We start from the raw sequence: 26745 nt of genomic DNA on the forward strand, positions 1-26745 counted from the left end.
GTCAAGAGAAACAACTGTAGAAAATCCTGTGTCAAGCCTGTCACATTCTGCAGGGTCACTGCTGCTTAGCACTGCTCTGTTTTGAGGGAAGACACCTCCACAGACAATTTTCTGCCTCCTTTGAAAGGACCAGGTTTCTGCTTAAGCACAATGATGCTGACAGCTGCCCATCTGGGTAGGAGCAGAAAATGAGACCCACTGGTGTGCTCCAGCAATACAAGGACAGAAAATCAGAGTCTCACCAGATGCCAGTCCTGTGAAAAGCAAGAGACTTTTAATGGAAGAAAGGCTTTATTAAGGTCTACTGTATTATTGTAACATACCAGATTGGTCTGATGCTCCAGGTCTCTGGGAGAGAGTTGATTGAAATAAGAGTGTCTATCAAACTGTCAGTGCTGGATCATGAGTGCCTGGCCCTCAGGATGCAAGGCTGGCTACTGCTTCTTCTCTCCCTTTACTTGCTCTCTCTCACTGTCCATGGCAGCTGCTCGTGCCTGCAGACAGTCCCAGTATTCCTGCTCCTCCATTTCCAGCAGTACCTGTTGCCTAAAAAGGAGGGGAAGGGTGGTTTAAAAAAACCATTCCTTGACATTCCCCCAGTGCTCAGACAACACCCCCAAGGGCCCCCGGGGCTCACTACTAATTAAGAAGTTCTACTTCCTGCATCCAAAAAAACTCAGTGATTCCCTCATGCCAATCAATACTCAAGTTCACTGTCCTTGACAGCAAGGACCTCTGAATTTCTATCATCTCTACATCTCTGTAGACACAGGCCTCACTGCAGTTGTATTTGCACTACTCTGGCCTTAGCTCTCAGTTCCCAGGGAACAAGATATCCCTGAAGGTGGTGACTCCTCAGTTTTCTGGTATAAGGCCAACAACAAGGGTCTCCTCTCCAGCTTTTTTAGAAGGAGGGACAGAACTGCTGGCTGGTAGCATAGGGTGGAACTTTTCCGCACTTAACTAGCCTAACAACTCCACAGGATCCACCCTGGAGGCAAGGAATCAGGGACGGCTATCAGGTAATATGTGCTATATAAGGTCACACCTGCACCCACCTGTTTCGTTTCAAACTGGAGAATTAAAGCGTAGTGAAAAGGAGATACAAAATACTGACACGTATCTAGTGGCAGGGTTCCAACAGAACTTAAGGCAAAGGACCCCAAAAAGAGATGTCACAGTGCCATCTAATGACGGCATCCGCCCAATGCACCGTCCCCGAGGCTGCCGGGGACATCCCCAAACCAAGGAACCCCAACGCAAACCTACACAGACATCGCACGAACCCGGCAATGCAGGGGTCGAGAGAGGTACAAAGAGATCCCAGCTCTGCCTGGCTGTGGGATCTAAAGGAAGATGCAAACTCGTGAGGATCATACTCCCTGACAAGCTTGCACAAATTGTGTTGCACAAAAGCACAGTAGAACTCACATCCTGACTTACAGCAGGAGCTGTTCTAGGAAGGACAGAAGGGAGGGGAGGAAAGGTTCTGGGTAGCTGTCAGGAATCCAGCTGCCTGAGCACCAACCTTTCTCAGACACAGATCTCCCACAGCACACAGAACAACCCAGAAGCTCCAGGGTGAGACTTTGCACGGACTCAGCAACACCACAGCTTACAATAATGCAGGTGAGCTTACCTTTCAGGCAGAAAGCGAAACCTATCACGTAAGAAAATGTTACATCTCTCAATCCAATGCAGTTCCTGCAAGGGTTTGAGAGGTTTCTTTGGGAAAGCCTCCTTCAGTGGGTAGGAGTTGAAGTCAAAAAGGAAGATAGTGCTGTGAGTGGCTTTGCCCTGGACCAAGTCATCTGTCTTCTGGTGCTCATCTCCTAGACAGAGACAAGAGCAGTGAGCTACTGCATCAGGAGTCGTCCAACAAGAACCATCAAGGATCAGTGCACAGCTGTATGCACCCAGTGATGGTCTATCTATGACCATCCCAAGGCATCACCCACCTCGGAGCAGCAAACAGCTGTTCACACTGTCCACGGTGAACACTGGCTGCCAGGAGGGTGCTACAGCATGAGAAGGAGGAGTGCAGAAGCAGTAAACAGCCTGTGATGTGTCAGTGTTCATCAGGGACACTGTGCCATCCCAGGAGAAGATCAGGACCTGAAACAGCAGAATTGACACATAGATGTAAAAGAAGTAAAAAACATTTTGTGTAAAGGACATGAGATGACATCCAAGACTTCACATCCCCAGCTACGATGCTCTTTTCTTTACCTGCCCCATAGTCATGGGGTGACAGCGATGAAGGGGAGTGGGAGTGTTCTGTGACCAGTGGCTGTCATTCCTCCAGGCCTTCATGATTCAGGGAAATGAGGAATTGGGAGGACAGCTGACTCATATCTTCTGGGTTGATGATGAAGATAAAGAACAGCCCTTGCAGGAAACTTGGATTGAAAATCCAAGTTGGGATTGGGAAAGGGCAACAGCTGGATGTTGGGATTGGAAAAGGGCAACAAGGCACATTAGAAATGAGCTAGATCCAGCCTTCTGCATGGCAGCTATGGTGAGTGGCTTTTAGTCCTTTCCTCCCCATGCCTGCAAAGTTTCTGAGGCCGCTTGTAAGATCTGGCTAGACTTGTGTTTGTCACATCCTCCCCAGGATGCCCCCTCATGTTTGACCCTGATTCCTGAGGCTGCATGGCTGAACCCTCCCACCTTCCAGATGGACCTGTCCATGTGCACCTCAGTGGCCAGTTAGAGGGCACAAGTGCAAAGGGATACTGAGAAAGATCATGGAAACAAAGTCCTTTGAGTATTACCAGCTACACAGAGATTTGTGACTGGTGCAGGAAGTCTTCACGTCAAAAATATTTGGAGGCTGGGAAAGGGTGTGAGGCAAGAACTGTATGCGATTGCCCTGCTTGTTATATTCTAGGCACCAGTTACTGTCCTTGCTGGCAACATGATCCCAGCACAGCTGGACATGTGCTCCCACCCAGCTGTTAAGAGAACTGGTAGTAATACTCACTGCACTGGGGAAGGCCAGGACAGGCATCACTGCACTGACAGTAAGATTTGGATTTTCAGGCCTGTAAGAGACACAGGTTTATGCTGCTGTTGCATGTACATGGCACATACTGAGAGGCTGTGATAATGACAGTGGCAATTTGTGGCACATTGGCTGGCAAAAAGTCCCAGCCAGGCCCCTTCCTTAGAGAAACAAAGCCTATCTCCTCCTGGGCAGGAACCCCTGGGGCCCATCCCTGTGAAAACCTGCCTAGGAACTACATTGGAGATACAAATCCCTGCTTCCCGTGGAGGGATGAATCGCTCCTGGATGGAGGAGGGATGGAGCAGCTTCCCTTCTCCTCAAACCAGGGGATATGTGAACACAAAAATGATAGAAAGATGGCAAGAAAGGTTTATTCTTACTTCTAGGGAGATAGTATTTTGTTAAGGGCAAAGAGGGAAGAAAAAATTCCCCTGGGTACTCAGCAGATATTAATAGTTCAACATCACCTCCAGCGCTGTGCCAGAAGTATTTGTGTTCTGGTGCACAGAAGAACCCAGAAACACCCCTAATTCTGGCAAACCATTGAATTTTAGCACTAGCAAAACCATAATTGCTGCTGACAGCAGCATGGCAGAGCAATCTGGATAAAAACAGTGGGAAGTTCTCTACTCCACAGAAATCCAGGGCTCCCTGTTGAACTGGACCACTACAACCATGGCTTCTCTGGCTGCAGTCTCACCTGTCTGCCAGGAGTGTGATGCTGGACTTCCCAGCCCTGGGTGCTTTCACCAAATAGAAAGAGCTGTCTGTACACAACACCAAAAGCTGTATGATGGGACAGACAGTATCTGCACCACAATAGGCAGGATCTGCACCACATGTCTCATCACTGGAAGTTGCAGAATCGCACAGAAAGTGGATACTACGGATGAAACGTTCCTCTAGAATGGCAGTCACAGACAGAGGGTATCCTGAGGAAGGAAGAAAAAAGGAACTGGTAATTTATCCAAGCAAAGCTTAGTTTGGAGTGTGGCCTGCTCAGAGGGAGAACAAGCAGATGGCAGAAAGAAGATTCTTCTGCCAGGAGAGTCCCTGCATCATGGCAGGAGGACACTAGCACTGATGGCAGCCTGAACTGTGATGCCACAACAGTCTCAGGACCTTAGAGTGCAGTGGCAAAGCAGAGACTGTCATTGTCTCACAGCCTTGGGGAAAGACTGATCAGTCCTTGCTGCAGCAGCTCCAGCCCCTGCATTGCTCTGGATGGGGATGGTTCTGCAAGGGCCAGGGCAGTCATGCTGTGCTGGAAACTTCTGGCCAAGCATCGAACAGATGACTGAATCCAAACTGTTTTCAGATTTCCTTGTAAACTCAACACCAGCCCTTTATTCACACTAAGTCTGAGCCTCAAACTTGTAGGCAAAGGTGCAATTTATCCACAGTGATCCCAATACACAGTCCCAAAGGGCAAGCTCACCTTGGTGTTTATCCCAAATAGTTATTGTTGCATCTTCACCTGCCAGTGCCAGATACCTGCAGCAGGAACTGACAGCTGAGCATGCAATTGGAGCTGCACATGGCCACACAACATCAGGTTTCAGATCAGAATCTAAACAGAATGGCATGAAGAGAGACAACTGTAAGAAGGTGCAGAACATTCTCTCACACAGTAATAGCATCCATTTTCCCCATTCTGCAGCCTCCTGCCAGGGTGGCTTCACTAAAAACACTGCCAGCCTGTGGAACAGAGAGCCCCACAATCCAAATGCCAGCCTAACCCACAAGATATGAGTCAGTTTTCCTCCCATTTCCTCATTTCCCTGACTCATGAAGACCTGGCAGAATGACAGCCCCCAGCCACAGAACACTCCCACTCCCCACAGAGTGCTCTGCTAGAGAGAGAAAACTTTCTTACCCTCTTTCTCCTTGAGTGAACGGTTAAGTAAGTACAAGCAGAAATTGTGGTTTCCATCCCAATGCACACCGATGCTAACTGGAATATCTGGTACAGAGAAGGGGATGACAAAAAGAGAAGATGACTGGGGACAAAAAAGGAAGTCTGGGACACCAAAACACCATTAGAAAACTCTCATTAGAGCTTTCATGATAGTTCTGATACAAATTCTGCTCACACAGAAATTAAACCAGAGCAACCTCTCCCTTTGTTTAGCTTTTTTAAATCTTGACTATACGGCTCCTTTTTCATTTTGAGGGGTTGTTTTGATTTGGGTTTTTTTCCAGGGGGGAGGTTGTGGAGTTTTTTTAAAATATGAAGATAAGAGGTTTTTATTCCATGCCAGTAACTGATTTATAAGTCTTAGGACTGACAGTTTTGCCCAGGTTTAAGTCCTTGGAAAAGGAACTTACAGAGTGGATGCGAGTCAGACCCACTGAGCTCTCACTGGAGCTCTATGTCATGCCCCAACTGTGCTCCACAGATTAACAGCTTTTTGTCCATTTGGATTACCTGGCTGTACTTCCACTTCTGGTCCCTCCAGGATCCGGCTAGGAAGGAGAAAATGAAAGGTAGCATATCTGAAAAAAGGAAGAAATATATGTAAAAAAAAAAAAAAAAGGCTTTGAGAAGTAGGCAGCACTATGACAAGACCTGGAACAGCTCCAGCCCCCTGCTCTGAAGCCTTGGGATGAAAGAAGCAAAGCTAAGACAGAGGCTTTCATCTACACAGCTCAGTGCCCTGTGTGGATGACTCATGGACTGAATCCTGGCTGGTGCTCCCACTCACCTGGGGATCTCCTCCTCGATCACACCCTCAGCCTCCAGATACTCCTGGTAAGTGCTACGGAAGATTGCTTCCTGCAGCTCCCACTGGGAATCCTTGATTAGGTGGTTGTACCCCAAGCCAAGCATGCTGCCATCATCCACTTCCTTCAAGGCATCCAAAGGGCCTTCAAAACTAGTGCCTGGATTGGGAACACAAAGGGAAAAGGCACAGCCCTGGAGAAGCAGAAACCATGACGCAAATACCATGGAGACATTTGGGGGTGGCATGGTCTTGAAGCAGAAAACACTTAATCTTGTCTGGCACTTTCCACATCACTAGTCCATTTTCCAGTATTTGAATGCAGGGATTGGGACAAGACCACTGAGGATCCCACTCACCTTGCCTTTCTGTGGCATTTTCCCAGCAGAAAGTCTGTCCCCTCCTCATCCTTAGTGTTTTTCTATAAATCCAAGACTCAGTGTGATGAACTAGGGGTGCTGCTAGATCCAGGAAGCAGCCTCCTCCCTCTCCAATGACTCTGAAGCCAGGGGTGCACGACACTCACTCTGAGACACTCTAAAGCATTTTGTGCTGGCGAAGGTGACATGTGAGATGGTCTGGGAGGAAGCAACTCCCACTACAGGATTACAGGTAACTAGAAAGACGGGGCAGGAAAGGACCAGGGATCATGTTACCAAAACTTTCTGACTCGTTCTGTATTTGTAGGACTCCTTTGCCACCTGAAACAAGCTGCACACACAGGATCAGTCCTTACCTGTAATGGGTTTGGGTGGCCTCACTGTCAGCAGCAGCACTGGGGGATCCAGCTCTACATCAGCTTGGCTTGCAGACACAGGAAGCTCCTGGAACAGAAAAGTGCCCACCTGAGAAGTGTGTTGAGTGCTACACTGATGAGTTTTCACCTCTTCATGGGAATCAAATGCCTCCTAAAGAATTTAGGAAAAACTCCTTTGTGTATGCAACTGTCTGGGAGATACTGAGTTTGGGCTCATTCTTCAGGCCAAAACACAGAAGCTTGAGGGTGTGACTACTTTCTCAGCTACATTACAAGGATGTCCTACCCAGACTCCTGTCTTTGTGCCATCTCTCAATTACTCCTGTTGCAGCACAGGCCTGTGTGAGTCACAGCGATGCTCAGAAAATAAAGAGGGGAAAAAAAAAAAAAAAAAAAAAAAAAAAAAAAAAAAAAAAAAAAAAAAAAAGCAGGACTAAAGGTTGAAGAGTGTCTCCTGAAAGCAAAAACCAGATTTTCCTTCTCAGGACCACAGGACTGGAGGGTATATGCTTGTGTTTGGCTGGGAACTGAAAATTGTAACAGGGGCCCAACACCAGTGTGTGCCCACCACCACCTCACACACATCAACATTGGGTTAACAGAAAAGGTCTGGCTTAATAATCAGCCACTTCTGGGAAGGAAGGGGCAGGAACTTGGAATGTTTGCATAGAATCAGAAAAAGAGAATGCTTGAGTGCTTGTCTTTGGTTTCCCTAAGTTAAGCAGGGTGTTTGCCCTGAGGACAAGGCTGAGAAGCAGTTCCCTCTTAAATATCCAGGAAAGTCTTTGCTGAAGGAAGAGGAAAGAGTTAGGAGGCTGCTCTCACAGAGGGTTAGTTCAAGGTGCCGGGCAGGAAGTGCCTGAGTGCTGAGAGGTGAAATCCAGCAGGGTGAAAGTGATAAAGGGAAGGGTTAAGCACTGATTCAGCTTTTTTAATTCCCCAGCACAGCTCAGGACAGTCACTGAGACCAGTGACCATTTCTGCAGAACTTTGTCCATGCAGCTCCTCAGTTTTCTGCCAAAGAACCAGAGCTGACAGTGGTTAGTGCACACAGGCAGAGACTCTGCCCTGCTCAAGTGGGTGAGGCTGTGACCCCACCAGGCTCCTCTTGTATGGCATCTAAAACACAAACCCTGCTTCAGGGCCACACTCCCAAACAGAGGCATCCTGCCTGATTCCCACTCCTCTTCACCTTCCCCCAGTAACATAAGGGAGAAGCCCTGTGGGAATACCCTTACATAGGGCCCCCTCAGATGGAGCAACACTGCTGAGAAATGAGCTGCCAGTTTCAGGGAGGGGCAGCAGGAGCATTAACCCTGGGACCAGGGGAATCTCTTTGGAAAGCCTGTCTTGGGAGAGTAAACACGTCCCAATAGCACAAAGGCCTTATGAAACGTGGGATGGGTGGCTGCAGCAGCTGCACAGACACACACACAAAACATCCCCTTGGGCCAACAGGAGCGCTCAGGCTGTGTCTTGCTGTCACTGTCTGCAGCAGCAGGGCCTGGGGGAAGACCTGTGGGCAAAAAGGTGTAAGAAAATACAGCACAGAGGGAGAATGGAATTGCTTTGTACCTCAGATGAGCAGCTTGACCTCCTCTCACTGCCAGCCAGCTCTTCTGCATCTCCTGCATTCTTTTCCATCTCTGTCAGCCAGGAATCCTTAGGCAATTGGTAGATCTCCAGCCAAGCTTTGGTGCTGTCTGCATTGGGAAACCATATTAAGCAATTAGAAATGAGGAGGAAAGGTCTGTCAGGCAAGCAGCCCCTGTTAACTTTTATCCTTATAGAAAGATTTATCTATTTTTTTGGAATATAAAATCTCTGTGAACTCCATGCAGCCCACCTCTCCTCCCACTTAAGGCTTGACATGCTTGATTGAGACTGACACCTGAGCCTCCAGCTCAACTCCTCAAAGTCCCCCATCCACCAAAGAAATTCCATGAAGGTACTCAGTCAAAAACTTGACTTGTAACCTCTGAGCAGTAGAGTAGAAAGTGAGATATGGTCTCACATTAGCTCTCTGTTATATGCCTTATTCTCAGCATGTGTCCAGGCAGATTCCACCAAACATAGGTCCAGAGAACCTGCCTGTAATGGATTCAGCAGCCATGAAACAGAAGAATGTTGTAACAAGGAGTTTCTTGTAGTGTTTTTAGAGGTCCTCCATGCTCTCTGGCCTATATCTGCAGAGAAAACTCTTCAGGTCTACATCTTTCCAGTGTAAAAGTGAGCCATAGCAAACCAGAGGAAGAGCTGAATTTGGTACTTCTGGAAAGAGGGAAACCTGCTTTCACTGAGCCTCCTGGGGGCTGGGGACTGCTCCAGTCCAGTTCCAGACAGCTCACTTAGGGATCAGTCCTGATCCCCATTGTTTTGGAAGGGACAGGGAGAGGCAAGGGCTGCTCTTTAAGCTGGAGGAGGAACTGGGAGGATTAAAACAGGATCCCTGGGTACCCAGACCACTTGCAGCATTCCACAAACATTGCTGTTGCCCCTCTGTTAGAACAGTGAGTCTCCAAACACAGCATGTTCTTGCACTTGCCTTGCAGCAGGATTCCTGCATAATCACCTCCTCGAGACAGCACCACCTCCAGACAAGTGCTTCGCTGGGTGATGTCCTCCTGCCAAGGAAATACAGGCTGGCATCAAAGCAAGATCATCGATTCAGAGAGCTCCACGGCCTTACACAGTTCTCAACAGGCTGAAGGCCAGGCAGATTGTTGGAAGAACAAAAATAAATATTGGGCAGCAGTCTTGGAGCACTACTGCCTATGAATAAATTTCTGAGGGCAACTGGTACTCCTCATGATTGATTAGTTCCCAGCCTTTGCCCATTGTCTATGGAATTAGCTCTGTACTTACCACTTCATTCAGGATTTTAACGAGCAGGAAGCTTTCCTTGTGAAAGCAGAAGAGCCAGGCAAGCCCTGAAATAGAAACACAGAAGTAGCCGAAGGAGAGAGAGAGAAAAGTGAATTAATGTTAGCCCTGCTCTCACTCTCCTGTTAGATAGCTGTTACAACGTGTGCAGGAGAGTGAACAGGATTACATTACTTCCTGGGCCCAAGGAATAATATCCCACTGTTTCCAGCACTAAACTTCTGCTGGCTTCCTTCTGCCAGCATCAGTAAACATTTGATTGTGCACAGAGATGGATAAGACAGAAAATTATCTCCACCAGAACTGATGACTTTCAAGTGAACCAACAAAATATTACAGGTGCAGGAACAGGTCACAGGCAGGAGGTCATACCAAGCAATAGTTCTTTCTGCCCAGCCCAAGATGTTCCTAAACTTTACTGTGCTTCACCCTCGGCTCTTCACCTGCCTCTGCTGTGTTAGAAAGGCCACCAAACCCACACCCTCTGCTAATCACAAGGCCCTAATTGTTAGCTGTCCAACAATCAATCAGTTAGCTGTCCAACACCCTCTCTGCAAGGCTTTCTAGGAAACTTCTCAGCCACCCTAATGTTCCTCCTGATCTAGCAGTGTTCTGTAGCAGTTCAGCTCCAGAGCGCAGGAGCAGGAATCCCCAGCTAGGACACGGAAATCCACGTCACACCCACCCATTTCATCCACAGCAAGCAGGACATGGCACTCGTTCCCCAAATCCGAGGCATGGATGGCGCAGATCTCTGTCTTGGATGCATCCCAAGTACAGACATCCTTGAAGTCACACGTGTTGAAGGCAGCCAGACCCACGGACAGACCGACAAAGACGTATTTTCCAGACACTGCAAGGCAATTGGCTCGTTCAGTTACCTGCCAAAAAAGAGAAGAGATGCCTGTACCCAACTGCCTTCTCACAGCAGGGTACATCAGCCACACTAATTATATATTCCTGGCCTTTTCACCAGAAAGTGCTGATTTCTTCTACAAGGGAAACACTTTGACACATTCTTTCCCCACAAAAGCAGGGAAGGGTCTCTCATCTCTGTCATAGAGATTGGTCTGTGTTAGCAAGGAGAAAGTTTTCTCTCACATTTTCCCTTCCCACAAACAGAAGGGGTGTTTAAAGTCCAAGAACTCAGGAGCACTCAGCCCTTCCATTCCGGTGCAGAGCTGTGATAGGATGTGGAACTCCTCCAGGCAGTCACAGAACACCAGCAGACAGCAGAGTATCCTCCTGGACACCCCCACATAATAATGGGGAAGGCAGCATTGTCATTCTGCTCACGGTGCTCCCATTGGAGCATTCACCATAACACAGAGCTGAGCTTGCCCACTTGTGTGCTACTGACTAATTACCTTCTCCCCAGCAAACAAGGGTGGAGCCAGCCTGGGAAAGAAGAAGGTGAATTTAGTGTTTAATACCTGCTTCTCTTTTCAGAGAGGTGTGATAGCTGAGTGGGAAGCAGAACCTGTCAGACAAGCTTAGAAACTGCAGGCTTTTAAACCGAACTAGTGAGATGGTGGTGCATTCTGATCATGAACAGAAGAATGTCAAAATCTGCTATGGTGGCTAATGCTATCTCTGCTGGGGGAGGCTCTGTACCTGGAATTCAGCTGTAGGAAAGCATTTTTTAGGCTGGACCTTCAGTTTTTGTTCTTCTGGGAGCATCTCCCTTCTTTCAATGATTTCCATAGCACCCTCCAAAACCTGCATCACCAGTTTGTTGATCATCCTGGAGAGCTGCACATCAAGCTTTCGATCAGGATCCAGCAGGAAGAAGTTTTCTTCGTCTTCCTTTGGCCACTCCTTTTCAGATGGTGGGGGATTCCCCAGGGGATGCTTGCGGGTATTCAGCGCCATGGTTCTCCCCTTCCAGATGCAAAACGCACCACGGATGCAGGAATCACCCTGGATGCAGAAGAATGAAGACTCCTTCAATACTTTCTTTCATGAGGTAATGGGGGAAAAGATGATTAATGATGTCTGAGGGGGCTTCCTGTCAGTACTGATAACCAGAGCAACCCTATTCTGTACAGCTCATTTCTCCTTGTATCGCCTCTGTTTCCCGGGGCTTTTGTCCTGCTCTGGGGATCTCAGCCACACAGGGATCTGCAGGCTGCCCACGGGCAAAGAGAGCCCAAAAACTTTGTCACGAGCCGGTGTAAGAATTATGACAAAGCATTCAAAAATAATAGCTTCTTCATTAATGGACTTATTCGGCCTGGGTAAAATCCCAACGATTAACTTTGAGAGCAGGTGTTCCCATTGGAAGTTTTACGCTTCATTTCCAAGACACAGGGTGGTTTCGAGCTTCACCTCAGCGGTGGGGCCGTGCTCACGCGGGCGCACCCCACCGCCGTCACCACTCACAGCAGCCTGACCTCGGAGTGGGGCCGGGGGCCGAAGGGCCGGGCCGAGGGGCCGAGCCGGGCTCTCCGGCTTTCCCGGAAGGATCCGCCGCAGGTCAGCCGGCGGCTCCCGGGCGGGGGAAGCCTTTAGGGGTGACACCGCCGCCGCTCCGTTGTTGACGGTTGCCGTGGTAACGGCAACTTCGTGCCGGGCCCGGTCGGGAACGGGGAGCGCAGCGAAGCGTTCCGCAGTGGGGCGGGGCCCGAGCGCGGCAGGGCAGAGCGGCCGCGGCCCCTACGCTGCTCCCGCCGTGCCGCCGAGACATGGAGAGCTTCGTGGACTTCACCAACCGCTGCCAGGGGCGCGACCAGCTCTTCCGGTGAGTGTGGGGGCAGGCGGCCTCCCCGTGAGCCCCCAGCACCGACCCAGGGTCCGTCCGCGGCCCCGCGCCCAGCCCCGTCCCGCCGGGCCGCGGCCCCGGCCCCGCGCCCAGCCCGGCCCTGCCCGGGGCACCTCCCGCCCCAAAGGCGGCTGTCAGAGGATGCTGCCGGACTCTCCTCCGTGGTGCCCAGCGACAGGACGAGGAGCAATGCCCGTAAACTAAAACGCTAGAAGTTTCACCTCAGCATGAGGAAGAACTTTACATTGCGAGTGGCAGAGCGCCTGAACAGCTGCCCAGGGAGTGTCCGTCCCTCTCTGGAGACATTCCAAACCCACCTGGACACGTTCCTGTGTCACCCGCTCCAGCTGATCCTGCCTTGACAGTGGGGTTGCACTGTATGGTCTCCTTCCAATCCTGACAATTCTGATTCCGTGAAATAAACCTGTCCTGCTGCTGCCATCCTGTGATTGTCTGTGTCTCACCTGTGTTCCCCTCTCCTTGTTTTTTCCCTTCCAGAGCCACTCAGTACACATGCATGTTGCTTAGCTATTTAATAGAGAATAAAGCCGATAAAAAGAAGCTGGTAATGAAACTCAAGCAGTTGGAATCTAGCATGAGCTCTGGTCGGAAAAGTAAGTACCCGATGTCTAGAGGGGTAAGACCTTCACTCACTCCTTCCAGTAAAACAAACTCCTGGCCTTGTGTTTCCTATAGCTAACCTACCTTGAGCCACAAAATCTCTTATAGTATATTTACAAAACTGTCAGTAGACCTTATCCCTGCCATGGCTTGCCAGGCTAGGTAGGGCCAAATAGACTTTTTTTTTAATTTCTTCAGCCTCCTCTCCAGTTAGACAATCGAAATTACCACTGGAAGGATGAGAGGAATAAGTTAACAGTCAGCTGTTCCTGTGGAGGCCAAACTGTCACCTCTGTTCAAGGACAGACCAGGGTTACGGGGCAAGGCTGGTTCACTGTGTGCTCATTAGTCCTTCCAGCTGATGGGTTGAGACAGCCCAGTGTTAAAAGATTATCGTCCCACAAAATCACCTCTGAAGCATCATCCTTCAATACAGCTTTTATATCCTACTTAACATGCTGATTTTCTTTAGCATTTGTACCCTACTGAATCACATACCCTTCCATGCCTCTCACACAGCCTCACAGTTTGCATCACTCCATTCTGTGTCAAGGTTGCATCCACGATAGTTACGCTGTTACTATGTGTGTATCACTTGTTTTCAGCTTGGTGTTCCACCCACTTGTCAATTGCTCAATCCGGGAACAACTGCAACATACTAGACAAATATTTTAGTCTATCTTATTGCCATGGATTTGTTTATTATTCCATTAGCTTCAGAGTATAGTAATTTCTAGGGGGGAGGTCAATTGGTTTATCAGCATAGCCATAATTCTCATGCTTCTGCTGAATAAATCACCAGGCCTAAATTCAGGGCTCTTGTAGTTCCACCAGGCTTGGGTGCTCTCAACATCTGTCACTGTGGCAAGGAATCAGGGTGTAAGAAGTGTTTTGATTTGATTGATAATATTGTATTAACATTCAGGGGCCAAAACCCAGACAGTGTAGTGGGTGAAGTCGAATTTGCCATATGTTGCGGCTTGAAATGGAATACACTGCCCCACACAGTTTGCAGGGAGCTGATGTCCATCTGGCAGATTCATGGCTGAGGAGGGACTTGGTCTCTGTGCTCAGCAGGTGAATCACCGGCTTTCACAGGCACATAGGAGACTTGTGTGTCATGGTTGCAATAGGATTAATGCAGTAACATCTGTCCACAAAGTGAGGTAAAGTCCAGTGAAATGTACAGCTGAAATTAGAGGCTCTGTTTTCATTCTTTATTTGCTGGCACTGATTCCTGCAGAGCCGAGGGTGATACTGGTACAGAGGGCCCCCAGGTGCAAGAAGAGTGTGGCAACAGAGGCTGCAAGTCCTGGCTGCTGACAAAACATGTGTAGCTCCTGGGCTGGTGATGTTTACACAGAACTGAGAGGTTTACACCCCTTTCCTCACTGATTCTAAGAAATGCTTAAGCATACAAATGCCCAAAGTCCTCCAAGTTTTGTAAAAGTACACGTGGACAGTGGCAGGCCGAGTTCTGCGTGACGCCGTGCTAACCTTTGTGGGGTTTCTTGCAGTGTTCAGACTGGGCAACATGGTGCACGCCTTGGTGGCAGCCAGGAGAACTGCGGAGCTGCCAGAGGTGGTTCCTCGCCTGTGCCTCACAGCGTCCCACCTGAGCCGGGCGCTGTACTTCGTGTGCGACGCCGTGCTGTGGCTGAGGAGCATCGGCCTCCAGCCGCACGTCGACAAGCCCAAGTGGCACACCTGGGCTACCAAGTGCTACTACTGCTCACTCCTGATGAATCTGGCCAGGGACTGGTATGAGATCTACTGGAGGCTGGAACAAGCCGCACTGGAAGAAAAGACAAAGGAGAATTTCTTCTGGCAGAAACAAGGTGAGGAGTTATACGATGTGAAAAGTGATGGTTTGCACACTTTTCTCTGCCAACTCTTTCAGATACTGAAAAGGAATCCTCCTTTGCTGCTGGACTTGGTGAAGAACCTCTGTGATCTCTCGGGCCCTTTGGATACGCTGGGAATCTACAAGACCAGCCCAGGAGTGATTGGTTTCTGCGGCCTCCTCTCCTCCCTAGTGGGGATTCTCACATTAGCAAGCCCACATCTGAAGCTGAAACAGTGACATAAAAGGAACTGCATAGGATGAGGCTGCAGCTTTGATCCTGTGATAGATTTTTATCTTCATATGGCACTTTTGAATGAACGTGTCTTAAAATTACCTCAAGATTAATTTTGTCCTCTGAATAAGTGCATTCTGCCCTTTTTCCTTCCCCGTGCCTTTGCAGATGAGTTTGGTGCCATGACACACTCCCTGATGGAGTGGGGAGAAGAAAAACCTGAATAATATTTCACAAACAGAAAGAGGACTTGGAACTTGGCTGCTAGATAAGAAAATATTCCTTTATTTTAATACAGGGTTGTGAAATAGCTGCATAGCCAACTGTAATAGGTATATGACTCATGACTACACTAATCGTGTTTACACTGGAAAGTTTCAATTCACTTATCCAAGGTCTCTACAGTCAGATTGTCTAGAGTGGGCTAAGCAGTTAGAACTGCCTGAAATCAGGGGATAGTGTTGTGATGGGTCTGGGTGGATGGATCCTGTATCCTGCAGGTGCCAATTGCCCTGTGATGGTACCCGGAAATGGTCTCTGTGGTGTGTGCACTGGTGATGCTGGAGCTGCAGTCTAGTGAGTGCCAACTCCTGTCCCAAGAAATCTGCACTTTCTTTGTTTCCTTTGATACTGTGAGCCAAGGACTGTTGGCCAGTGACTCTGTTCCAGCAGGCCACTGCTGAGGGCTCTGGTGCAGGACAGCACAGTAACTCCCAAACCCCTGTTATTGCAAGCACAACTATTTTCCATTCATGATATTGTGATAAAGAGCTTGTTTTTCTCTTTTAATTTTACATGAAAAAAATACACTATGATAAGGAGTTTGGAACGTGCACTAAGGAGAGAAGCCTGGCTCAGAGCTCACTGTGTGGGAAAAACTGCAAGGACGTGTTTCTAGTTGTGTAAGCTCCAGGAGGGAAGAGAATGGAGCTGGTCATGATAACATCAGAATCCCGTGTGAGAAGAAAGCTTTTTACTGGATTTGGGCATTCATGGTTTAGACTTTCCTGTGTGGTGCTCCCTATCCTCCCTCCTCATGACCACATGATTGCGTGTGTGTTCCCTCGCTGGCTGAATGGGTTCAACCATTTGGAAATGCCTCATGTTTACCCTGCAAATGTGTTATTGTTCATCACTGGCCTCACTGGCAGTGATGGCTGGCACTGTAACTGGGTTAAAAGAGAAATGCTGTGTCCAGCTGTCTAGTGTGGCATGAAGTTTTTGCTGCTCCTGACTTTGCTGAGTACCAGTGTGACACCATCTGAGACAAAATTGCACATTATATAGGAGATAAATTTAACTTTTTTCTTTGTCAGAGTTAGGCCTGTGTGTTCTGCTGCTTCCTGGTGTAAGAAGTCCTTGTTTAATCTGTCAAGGAGATGTGAACAGATTACTCTAACCTGGACCATGGTGCTCTCTTATTATTTCTGATGCTGTCTAAAACCAGAAAATTAAAAGGTGTGGGTCTCCTTTATTAAAAGGCAAAGGATGTGGAATTAAGTAGGCAGGAGAGGCAGTGCTCCGGTTTACCTGAAGTTGTGGTTGGGCTTGGAATTACTTCCAGTTTGAATATGAAGTGATAGCCTGCCAATGAAGTGTTTGAAAAGAGAGAGGTTGCTGGGCAGGATAATTAAGTGTGTTTGAAGACCAGATGTGGCCTTCAGCAGCTCTTCTTTTTAATATGGAAATGAGTAGCATTAAAAGTAGAGCATACAGGCAATTCAGGTCAAAATGGAGCATTGCATGTGGGATATATATTTTAGGCTATATTCTAGGTTTCCTCTCCTTTATGACAATGGATTTTTTTTTGTTTCTTTCTCCATTTGTCTCTCATCTTCTGGAAATGTGAAATCCATCCCTATCTTAGTCAGAGCTGATCATTATCCCAGTGTGTAGCAACCCCTGGAAGAAAGGAAGAGGAGCCTTGATCACTGTGACAGTGGATGTTTGACCAGCTTTTGTCTACAGAATTCCATCTTATTGCTAAAGCTGTCTTTTCAGTCCCACTCAGTGGAGCTCTCAGATGCAAATACTTTCACCGGTTTGCCAACTGCTTTCTCTTTCTCTCTTACACTTTTCAGGGAAAGCCACTGATACAGTGGTGCAGCCCAGTCTCCACCTCCCTGCAGGCAAACACTGTGCAAAGCCCTGAGCCAGGCTTTGATGTTCCTCCTGTAGGGCCTGGTGTGGATTAGCAGGTACAGCCTTATTGAGGGAAGTGGAGGGTGAGTTCTCAGCCTGTCTCAGCCCTGCCTGTCCAATTCTCCATGATGTAGGCTGGAACACACAGGAGTACCTCTGTTTACTGGATGTTATGCACTAATATTTGCCTTCCGCTCCCCAGCTGGAGGCTGGTGATTTAAGCTACCTTAACATAATGAAGCCATAGAATTGTGATCATATGGAGAAAATCCTTTTAGTGCCTTTTTTTTGTATCTGTTTCTAATACAGCAATTGGAGTAAGAACAAGATGTTTGAAAATAAGCAATAAACTGTGATGAATATGACACTGTGTATTACTTGGAAAGTGGCGTAAAGAGATGCTGAAAGAGAAAGGATTCCTCCCATCTCTGAATCTTATGAAGGGTGACACTCTTAAATAAGAGACATTGCCTGTGGTTGGGTTCTAGAATTTTCCTTTTGCAGTTGCCAATTGGCAGCTGGATTCATCCAGCTAAATTAGAATCACAATTTCAGCTGAAAAACATTAAGAAATACATGAGTATCAGGTGAAACCTCATCCTTAGAATGCCCTAAAGCAAGGTGGTGTTTTGGAAATTGCCATCAGCTGCCTTTGAGTACCAGCAGTGAGGGCTGGAGCCTTATGGCCAGTGTAGGCACAGCTGGGTGAAAGGGACAGGGGCACCTGCATTTCAGTATCTTATAAACAGCTTTTGTTTGGACGGTGATAGTTTAATGACAAATGCCAGCTCAGGGAGGGAACAAAGGGTAACATCTGGGGCAGATGTGGCAAGGGATGGAGCCAGGATAACCATTAAACTGTTAGCTCCTATCCCCTGCAGTGAGAGTTGCAAACTTGGAAGCTCCAAAATGTCAAGTCCTGAACAATGTGTAAGGCATGGCATTCAGGAGTGCTTTAGCAAGAGTTTCCTTCTGGATTAGTGGCCTCATACACATTTTGTAATGGAAACAGTAGGAGAGTGGCCATCTTCTCTTCTGCTTACAGACAAGGCCTTCCTGAGTTAGCACTGTGCTTGGCATGACATTTCAAGGAATATGTGAGCCATTGGGGATTCCTAGGTGAGCGTCAAGAACAGTCAAAAGTTAAAAACCAGCATCTCCAGGGAGATACCAAATACACGGGTTCTGTAGAGGAAGTGTGACTGGGGGAGGGTGTGAGTTACTTTCCAAGTGTCTAAAAGCTTTCCTGCCAAGAGCAGGGCAAAAAATCAGTCTCTAAATCCAGGAGATAATAGTTTTATGTTGCCACAAAGAATTAAATCACACTTTTTTTTTTAACTGAAAGTAAAATAAAAATCTAAATAGATTGCCCAGGAGGGCAGTCCTTAAAAAGAAACTGGAGGCAGACAGCAGTGGTTATAGGGTTACTCATCCTGCCCAGAAATGAATCAGATACCTCTCCATCCCCTTCCCAGACCAAAGTGTAAAGCTGCCTTGGGAACCTGGCTTATCCCCTCACCCTGGTTTATTAATGAGTATGGAGCAGACTGAGGAGACAGGGGTGTGAAACTGCCTCCCTGCACCCTGTGGATCCGGTGAGCTCTAAATATTGCCTGCAGGAGTGCAGGGAGTGTTTCTGGTGCCAGCTGGAGTGGTGAGGCAGGAAGGCTGTGGTACCTTTGTCCTGCAGAGCCGGGGCTGGCACAGCCTTTGCCCCAGAGGAAGGGGAGGGAATGAGCACAGGCGTTTGTAGGGGAAAGGCTATGTTGGCTCCTGACTCCAGCCAAGGTTGAGAGGAGGTTGTTGTGCCCTCTGCTTTTAGCCAAGCCAGCAGGGCTGGAAAAAGTCTCAGTGCCAAGGGAGCAAACTCTCAAGCAGGCTGGTGCCCTTTGTCCCTCTGTCTCAAGGGCAGTGACTGACCCCAGCACCAGCTGGAGGCAGCCCAGCACATTCATGTGCCTCTGTACCCAGCCAGCAAGGCAGGCACAGCCCTGGGCTGGGAGCGAACTCTGGGCTCTTTGGGTATTTTCTTTCCATCCGTTGCTTTCCCATGCCCCAGGGAAGCCTCCCACTCCCACATGCACGAGCAAGCAGCTGCAAGCAGGGAGCCATGAAGCTGTGTTGGGTGCTCACCTCCATGTCCTGAATGGGAGTGCTGGGCAGCTGTGGGCATTGTGAGCCATGTGCCAAGGGGCTCCCTGCCTCAACAGCTGACCCAGGACACACAGCAGCCCGGGACCACTCATCTGCACTGATCTCCCTGATTACTGCTTTGTCCTCTGGCATTTGTCCTCTTTCCAGCACATTGTCCTCGTCTCATCAGTGTAGCTCATCTGTTGTCAATAACCAAGAGTTGGCATAGCCCCACACAGGCGGTGTGTTCTTCTTTTCAATCAGTACCACAAATGGATTTGTTAATGATGGTGTGAGCCCTCAGTGAGCCTCCTGTGCATTGAGGCCATGGAAGAGCAGCATTTTAGTGAGAGCATTGCTGGCTGGTCAAGGAGGGCAGTTGTTCCTCTACAAAGCATTTGTGAGTCCACATTTGGGGCACCATGTCTTGTTCTGGTCTCACCATCACAGGACACATCTTGAATAGTGTGTCAGAAGATCACTGAGAGAGTAAGGTATTCAGGGCCATGGAACACAGGCTGCACCAGCACCAACTGGGGCACAAATGCTGCTCAGAGGTGCACAAAACAAGGATAGATGTTAGGTGCAACAAAGAAAATTCCAGCTGGAATTAGGAAATTAATTAGGAAAAAAATGTTTAACCATTAGTATGGTTAGAACAGGAACTGGGCCCCAGAGAAGGGGGAATCTTTCTATAGAAGTTTTATTTGCGTCTCCCTAGAGCAGCCTGATCTGGTTTTGAGGGTAGCCCAGCTTTGAGCAAGAGTTGAATGAGGTGATCTTCAGAGATCACTTCCAAACTGATCTTTTTTTCCATCTACCCCAAATGCCTAAAGCTTTCCTAATGTAGTGTCTGCCCTGACCCTCAGCTGAAGCCTCCTCACCAAAAGCCTCATGAATCATCTTAGGAATTGCAGACCTGGCCAAACGAGATTGTTTCAAGCAGAATATGTCCCCCCACATCTGCCTTCTGCTCCTTGTGCTTAGTAAACTCCCCTGGGGAGAAACCATGTTCTTGGTCTATGATAGGTTTCCCAGCAGGATCATAACCCGGTCCATCATGAGGCATAACAGGGCTTACGGAAATATGGGAAGGTTTTCGTTTCTTAGGAAATCCTGCCTGAATCTTCACCTTCTGTTACAGTGTGCTAAAGAACCACCACAACCTTCTCCCTATCTGCTCATGATCTGTTGCTTTTGAGGTGGTGAAGTCCCAGGGCAGCTTCTTCTCATCTTCTGTGGAAGGAGTGGTGCTAAACCCCAGAACATTTCAGCCGTGTTGTGGCTTCTGACTCTCCAGGGAAGACAACAAAGGGGATTTTCTGCCGTCATCTGCTCCCAATTACGGTGGTTTCAGGGAGCTCCTTGGCCCGTTTCCACCACAATCTGTCATCTCCCGAGCCCACGCAACTGGGAGGTGGGGCCTCGTGGTGGTGGTAGTGGCCAGAGCACGGTGCATCACCCTCACAGGACCAGGGTAGAGGGACACTGCAGACACCACTCTCTGCTCCTGCTCTGTTGAGGACAGGCTGGCCCTTGGTGAGTAGCCTGTGCCCACTGGGGGCTCTGGGACAGCTTCTGCGGGACCAGGGAGTGAAAGCAGGGATCACTCATCCACTCTAGATTTCCAGAATTTCATCTGCTGCTAAGAAAAAGGGGTCTGTGCTGGGGCTGGAACTGTGTTTTCACAAGGATGAATGTTGGCATTACGTGCAGCAGATATGTGGGAGGGGGATGCTGGCCTCACCTGGACATCTCACCATATCCCTACCCACCGTTCTTCTATCTGCTCCTGTCCTACTTTCTTACCTCTTCTCAGCCACAGGCTATTCTCATGCACATCTGTTAGCACCCTGGTAGCTCTGCGTTTTCTTTTCCAGCATACTTTATCCTGCCCTAACCATAACTCCTCTAAACTAGATGTCTCTCAACACATTTTTTTGTATCTTGGGGTGTTAAAGTGCACAAGCAGGGCAGGGCTGCATTGGTTTTACAGTTTAACTGGTAAAAAGTCAAGTGTTGGGCAATGCCACGTCCATTGCACCCATGGGAGGTGTGTGTCAGCCCGGCCGCTGTGCTTGGGGGGTGCAGGAGTGAGGAGGGAGCCCAATCCCAGCCCTGCTTTCAGGCAGAGTCTGCGGTTCCCAACTTTGCTTTGCAGGTGGATGCTCCACAATGACAGTGAAGAAGGCTCAGGCTCTGCAGGATGGAAGTGCCAAGGTGGGTGCAGGGAAAGGGAGAGAGTAAAGGGCGGAGATGTGCCAAGGGGGGGCAGGTAGTGTGTATTGACTGTGCTGGACGCATACCAGCCACACCTCACACTGTCCCACGTGTTCCCCTGTTCCTTTTATGTGGATCTTTATCTGCAGTAGTATGGAGCATCATCAAAGGGAAAGGATAAACCTTTTTGCTTGCTTGAAATTAAATAGTTCCGATTCAAAAAGTTAACCTTGAGCTGCTGCAGGCACTAAGTGATAGCTGCCAACTATGCCTGTCCTTCATCTGTGCCCCATTTAGCCCCCAGACCTCCAGCGGTCAGAGAGGTTTCCACAGGGTGGAAAGCCAGAGGGGTTTTCTAAACTCTTGGTCTTGGGACACTGGAGGAGTGGGGACTGTTCCCAGCAGACTCTGCCAGCCGTGTCCCTGCTCCCTCAGTGGCAGCAGCCAGCGTGCTTGTCCTTACTCAGCATACCTGGGAGACCCTCAGTGGGGCTTGAGAAATGTCCTCCTCCTCTTCCTGTGCAAGCCGAGGTCCTCTAGTCCCTGCAACCCACCGAGAGCCACTGGTGCGCGGGCAATGGGGCGTTCCTCGGGGCAGGGCTGTCGGCTCAGCCGCGTCCATCTGCCACGTGCAGGAGAACGTGCTGCAGAGGGTGCTGCAGCTGCCCGTGGTGAGCTCAACCTGCGAGACCCTGCAGAGGAAGTACAGCAGCACCAAGGAGTCGCACCCGCTGATGGCCTCGGTGTGCGAGGTGTACGAGCGGGGCGTGCAGGGCGCCGGCGCCCTGGCCATGTGGGGCATGGAGCCCGTGGTGCGCCGGCTGGAGCCGCAGTGTGAGTCCGTGTGCCGGGGGGACAATGCGGGGGGCCGCCAGAGCCTCCCCTGGTGGGACAGCGCTGGCACAAGCACGTGCCTGGCACGGTCCGGGTGCTTTTCTTACCATGCTTTTGCCCAAGGCAGTCGCTGTGGCCAACGACCTGGCTTGCCGGGGTTTGGACCACCTAGAGGAGAAGATCCCTGCTCTCCAGTATCCTGTCGACAAGGTAAGTCGCAAGCAGGACAATCTGGGACCCACCAGCCCCTCTGAAGAGCCCACAGTACATCTCCTCTAATCTTGTTTGTGTTTCTGGATGGTGAGAGGCTTCTGGCTGGGAAACAAGGCAGCATCTCCAAGTGAGAGCTCCTCCAAGGGCTTCTGCAGCCTAAATGATGGTTGGGGCTCCCAAATATGAGTCAGCAATGTCCTGTGTCTCATCCCTGGCAGCTATCTCCAGCCCAGGTTGGAGAGAGCTCTTATGCCCCTCTTGGAGCTGTTTAGTGACATGGACATGGCTGGGGTCCCTGTGGTCCTTCTGGCTGTCCCATGCCACCCCAAGCACGCCAGTGGGGCTGTTCTCCATCTCTCTGCCCACAGCTTGCATCTGAACTGAAGGACACCATCTCCTGCCCCCTCCAAAGTGCCAAAAGCACCATTGGCAGCTCCATGGATAAGATCATAGAGCTGGCAGCGGAGGGCTATGAGGCCACCAAGAGCACAGTGGAAACAACAGCCAAGTACACGAGGAAGAACTCAGTGACCCAGATGGCAGCCGCAGGGGTCGACACAGCTCTGGGAGGGCTGGAGAAGCTGATGGAATACCTGCTGCCAGAGGAGGATGAAGAAGCAGGTAGTCCTGATGCCCAAATCCCCTCTGATGAAGTCTGGTGACAACTGGCTGGGTGGCTCTTCGGTTGTGGGGTGCATGGGGCAGGAGGCAGCCCCTGGATTTTGGCATAAGGCTGCCTAGGAGGGCTGTCCCACCAGAATGTAGCCCTCCCACCATTCTTCTGCCTGTGCTCTTCTACCTTTAGATAAGAAGCCCAAAAAGAAACATCTGTCAACGCCAAAGGTCTCCCAGCGGCAGCCCAGCACTACCACAACTCCCAGCGCTACCACCACTCCCAGTGCTCCCAGGGTTCCCAGTGCTCCCAGTGCTCCCAGTGCTCCCTGTGCTCCCAGTGCTCCAAGGGCTCCCAGCGCTCCCAGGGCACCCAGCACATCCAGCACCCCCAGCACTCCCAGTGCTCCCAGCACCCTGGGCCGGATTGGCGCTTTGGTCAGCACCGTGTCCCATCGTGCATACCAGCAAACCACCCAAAGCCTCCAGCGTGCCAAAAACAAAGGGCAGGAGCTGGTCTCCTGGATCCCCATCCTGGTGAGTGCCAGAACCCACCTGCTCGGTTCCTGCTCCCCTATATCATCTTTTGAGTTGATTTTGCTTTCAGATGGGACATTTCAGGCTCCTTGGAGCAAATCTGAGTAGAGTACATTTCCCCTGCTCAGCAGGACAAGCTGGGGCTGGCGGTTCCTGCGTGATGTTCACACATAACCATGTACCACATTAGTGGGACAAGTTATTTTTAGCAGGCTCCCAGTGTGCAATTGTTGATTTATGGCCTTGCCATAACATCCTTCCTAAAGCAAAAAGCCCCTGCAGAGATCCAGAGGGGAGGGGGAGAAGGAGGTGCTTCTCCTACCCCATGCTGCAGTGGCAACATCTTCCCTGGCCTGTGTCAAAATCCCAGAGCTCCCATCTGCCCTCAGGATTTCTCCCCAGATGCACAAATGAACTCCCTGCCCCCTGTGCACCCCTGTGAAATCCTCAGACTAAACAGGATGGAGTGGATGAGAGCAGCCAGCTCCCTCTGAGTGGTGGCTTTTTGCTCCCCTTCCAGGGAAGCCTGGCCAAGCCGAGTGCCCCTGCAGCCGCCCAGGCCCGCAGTGACGGGCAGGGCAGCGCGGGTTGGCCGACCCGGCGCCACAGCAAGGCACCGGAGCAGAAGCAGGAGAAGGCAGGGAAGAAAGACACCAACCACACCAAGGTATGGAGAAAAGGAGAGCAGTGAGCTAGGAATGCTCCCAAGCATCCTCCTACCCATGGACCATGGAAGCATGGAAGCTGTTCCCCCATACCTTTGGGGACCAGGCCCCCAACCCTGCTCAACCCCGAACTGCAGCTTGGAGGATGCAAGTAGGGATTGGCAGTGGGGCAGCCCCCTTTCAAGTCCCCAAAGCTGTGGGCTGTGGGTAGCCTCTGTGCCGGGCAGTCACCCTGTTTTGTATGTTCAAAACTCCTTTGGAGCTGTGTGATGTCAGCACCGAACTCCCTACTGAGCTTCTGAACACCCCAAAAAAACTCCCCTGCCATGGTCCCAGCAGTGAGAGCTGGTGTGAGCCGGTGGGGCTGGGAACAGTCTCCAGCACTGGCTCCGCTGGGACCTGGGGACGGGAAGCAGCAGGTTGGGGTCAGTGCCCTCTGCCTCTGCCTGCAGCGGAAGCACAGCCTCGAGCAGAGGGTCCCCCGGGGCTGGAGTGGGGGGAGATGGCAGGGACAGAGAGAGACCCTGCTGCAAAGAGCTGTGGTGGCTTTTGCAGAGCAGCGAGCTGAAATCTCTCAGGCTTAGAGCTGCAAAGGGGATGGGGAAACCAGGACCACCCCTGTCCTGCCTGGCCCTGGCCAGGAGCTGAGCTGGTTTCTCTGGGCAGGCGGGACAGGACCCCGGGCTCGTGGGCAGCGTGGCTCACAACCTGCAAACCGCCTGCGCCTCCGGCATCTCCAGCATGAAGAAGGTCCCGGCCGTGGCCTGGGATGCAGCAGAGGGCTTGATCCTCTTCACCCCCCGCAGGCTGTCCAGGGCCATGGAGACAGTGGATGCTCTCGGGGGGACCCTCGTCAGTGCCCCCAAGCATCTGCTGGGCACCCTGTACAGCTATGTGCCGGTGAGTTCACCCCCAGCCAGGCCCTGCCCATCTCCTGCAAAGCCCATTTTGGTCAATCTCCTCCCATGAGCACCCCAGAGCTGCAGGCAATGTCAGGGGGTACCAGACTGGGGAGATGGGGTGCCATGAAGACACCTCAGTCCCACCCTCCTCTTGAGCGTCCATGAAGCCATGACAGCAAGTTCCCCAACAGAACAAATGGGTCAGACAGTGGTGACACCTTCACACAGTCCATGCCCAAGCCAAGGTATCCCCACATTCCTGGGAAGGTGAAAGTGCAGGCTCAGACCCTATTCTCTCTCCTTGACCTCAGCCCGTTGTTCCCCTGGGAGCATTTCTCCACCACAGCTGCTCAAGGACTGCAAGCCACCCATTCTCCTCCACTCTGGGGGCAAACCAGTTTCTCCTGAGGTTCTCCCAGTTTAAGCGGGGGCTGTGTGGCAGAGGTGGAGCAGGGCTGGCAGGTGGGCACAACCTGGCTGGTTGCTCACCCCATCTCTCAGCTCCGCAGGCAGTCGGTGAAGGAGGAACAAGCACCCAGGGGCAGCAAGACTGACAAAGAGAAGAAAGAGAAGAAGGAGGAGGAGGAGGAGACCAAGCCTGCTGCCCCCTCCAATGAGGAGAAATCCCAGCTGAGGAGTGACTGGCGGCTGTACCGTGGCCATCACCCCCTCTCCTTCCTGGGGCTCGAGGACCCCCTCTTCCTGCGGCACAACTACTACCGCAGCCCCGCCTTCGATCCCGACTACCCGTTCCCACGGAAATCCGCCTTCTCCCCCTACAACAGGCGGGTGAGCGAGGGCTCCTACCGCTTCAGCCCCGAGTCCATGTACAGCCGGGCCTACTACGGCAACTACTACAGTCCTGTCTTCAAGAAGGACTGAGCCAGCGGGCAGGACAAGCACATCCCAGCCCCTCTCAAATCCCCTCAGCACGCTTTGCCTGGGCCCCTGACAGCTGCCCACACACACCCCTGCTCCAGGACAGGAGCTTAAAGTGGTAGACAGGCCATGGGATAGCTTATTCTGGAGTGCCAGGATGGGGGAATAAAGGCAACCAAAAGCCCTGCTGCTGGAAGGAGAAGGGAGGGGAAGGTGGGACTAGGAAGGTGAAGGAGATGTGAAAAGAGTGGTGAGACCAGAAGAAGGGACCACCCAGGGCTGGCACTGGGCTGCCTTAGACCCTGCTCAGCAGAGTGAACATAGCAGAGCTACACATTGAGAACAGCAGTGAGAGAGAGCAGGGAGGGTGGCAAAGCTGTCAAACATCACCACAGCAAGCCTGTTTCCCCATCCTTCGTCTCCATTCCCCCTCGCAGGGCTCATCCCTAAGCACAGATTGCTCCTCCATGGAGGGGCTGAAGATCCCCACCAACCAGCAGGATTCATGAGAGAGAAAGCCCTGGGCACTTCCCTCCCAGCAGGTGGTGGGGTGGATGGTGGGGTCAGGAAAAAGGCTGGTGAGAACAGGTGGAGCTCCTGGAGCCCCTCTCCCACAAGATGACCCGGCTTCCTACAACACCTTGTTGTATCTGCTGCAATAATAAACCTGCAACCATAAACGACCTGCCACTCACCCCATCTGTTTGGCTTCTTTGTGGAGTGAGACACCAAACCATGGAACAGAGTGGGGTGAGACCCCCAACTCAGGGCCAAGGGA

The 26745-nt window shown here is 50.6% G+C and overlaps 3 protein-coding genes across 6 annotated transcripts; 2 read left to right on the forward strand and 1 right to left on the reverse strand.

The window, feature by feature from the left end:
* Positions 1-229: 229 nt before the first annotated feature.
* Positions 230-11888, reverse strand: WDR93 (WD repeat domain 93). 2 transcript variants are annotated; one of them, XM_040077765.1, is made up of 16 exons: positions 11764-11888; positions 10985-11290; positions 10056-10251; positions 9353-9417; positions 9033-9111; positions 8063-8190; positions 6467-6554; positions 5713-5890; positions 5436-5503; positions 4884-4970; positions 4446-4577; positions 3708-3939; positions 2984-3044; positions 1959-2115; positions 1640-1832; positions 230-546 (listed from the first exon to the last, which is right to left on the reverse strand). In XM_040077765.1, exons 2-16 carry the CDS (start codon positions 11240-11242, stop codon positions 435-437), a joined length of 2034 nt encoding a protein of 677 aa, XP_039933699.1. In that variant the 5' UTR covers positions 11243-11290; positions 11764-11888; the 3' UTR covers positions 230-434. The 2 variants fall into 2 exon arrangements, with proteins under 2 accessions (XP_039933699.1, XP_058278366.1); XM_058422383.1 differs by lacking the exon at positions 11764-11888 and having other exon boundaries at positions 10985-11355.
* A 98-nt stretch (positions 11889-11986) lies between these two features.
* PEX11A (peroxisomal biogenesis factor 11 alpha) lies at positions 11987-17336 on the forward strand. The gene is made up of 3 exons (XM_040077766.2): positions 11987-12110; positions 12630-12745; positions 14270-17336. Exons 1-3 carry the CDS (start codon positions 12055-12057, stop codon positions 14833-14835), a joined length of 738 nt encoding a protein of 245 aa, XP_039933700.1. The 5' UTR covers positions 11987-12054; the 3' UTR covers positions 14836-17336.
* A 3181-nt stretch (positions 17337-20517) lies between these two features.
* PLIN1 (perilipin 1) lies at positions 20518-26645 on the forward strand. 3 transcript variants are annotated; one of them, XM_040077319.2, is made up of 9 exons: positions 20518-20644; positions 21267-21325; positions 21961-22159; positions 22287-22369; positions 22741-22993; positions 23178-23521; positions 24042-24188; positions 24853-25086; positions 25590-26645. In XM_040077319.2, exons 2-9 carry the CDS (start codon positions 21281-21283, stop codon positions 25968-25970), a joined length of 1686 nt encoding a protein of 561 aa, XP_039933253.1. In that variant the 5' UTR covers positions 20518-20644; positions 21267-21280; the 3' UTR covers positions 25971-26645. The 3 variants fall into 3 exon arrangements, with proteins under 3 accessions (XP_039933253.1, XP_058278360.1, XP_058278359.1); XM_058422376.1 differs by having other exon boundaries at positions 20594-20644; positions 21234-21325; XM_058422377.1 differs by lacking the exon at positions 24042-24188 and having other exon boundaries at positions 20566-21325.
* Positions 26646-26745: the final 100 nt, after the last annotated feature.

This window comes from Hirundo rustica, chromosome 13, assembly GCF_015227805.2.
Source record: "Hirundo rustica isolate bHirRus1 chromosome 13, bHirRus1.pri.v3, whole genome shotgun sequence".
NCBI lineage: Eukaryota > Metazoa > Chordata > Aves > Passeriformes > Hirundinidae > Hirundo > Hirundo rustica.

What these genes read in the sequence shown, in the direction of transcription:
- PEX11A (XM_040077766.2), top strand. Translation starts at nt 12,055, where the DNA reads ATGGAGAGCTTCGTGGACTTCACCAACCGCTGCCAGGGGCGCGACCAG. An exon ending in GGGCGCGACCAGCTCTTCCG is followed by an intron (nt 12,111 to 12,629) that starts GTGAGTGTGGGG and finishes TTTCCCTTCCAG; the next exon opens with AGCCACTCAGTACACATGCA. An exon ending in CATGAGCTCTGGTCGGAAAA is followed by an intron (nt 12,746 to 14,269) that starts GTAAGTACCCGA and finishes GGTTTCTTGCAG; the next exon opens with TGTTCAGACTGGGCAACATG.
- PLIN1 (XM_040077319.2), top strand. Translation starts at nt 21,281, where the DNA reads ATGACAGTGAAGAAGGCTCAGGCTCTGCAGGATGGAAGTGCCAAG. An exon ending in TGCAGGATGGAAGTGCCAAG is followed by an intron (nt 21,326 to 21,960) that starts GTGGGTGCAGGG and finishes TGCCACGTGCAG; the next exon opens with GAGAACGTGCTGCAGAGGGT. An exon ending in AGAGGAGGATGAAGAAGCAG is followed by an intron (nt 22,994 to 23,177) that starts GTAGTCCTGATG and finishes TTCTACCTTTAG; the next exon opens with ATAAGAAGCCCAAAAAGAAA.
- WDR93 (XM_040077765.1), bottom strand. Translation starts at nt 11,242, where the DNA reads ATGGCGCTGAATACCCGCAAGCATCCCCTGGGGAATCCCCCACCATCT. An exon ending in ATCACACTCCTGGCAGACAG is followed by an intron (nt 3,045 to 3,707) that starts GTGAGACTGCAG and finishes TGTCTCTTACAG; the next exon opens with GCCTGAAAATCCAAATCTTA. An exon ending in TTTCGCTTTCTGCCTGAAAG is followed by an intron (nt 547 to 1,639) that starts GTAAGCTCACCT and finishes CCTCCTTTTTAG; the next exon opens with GCAACAGGTACTGCTGGAAA.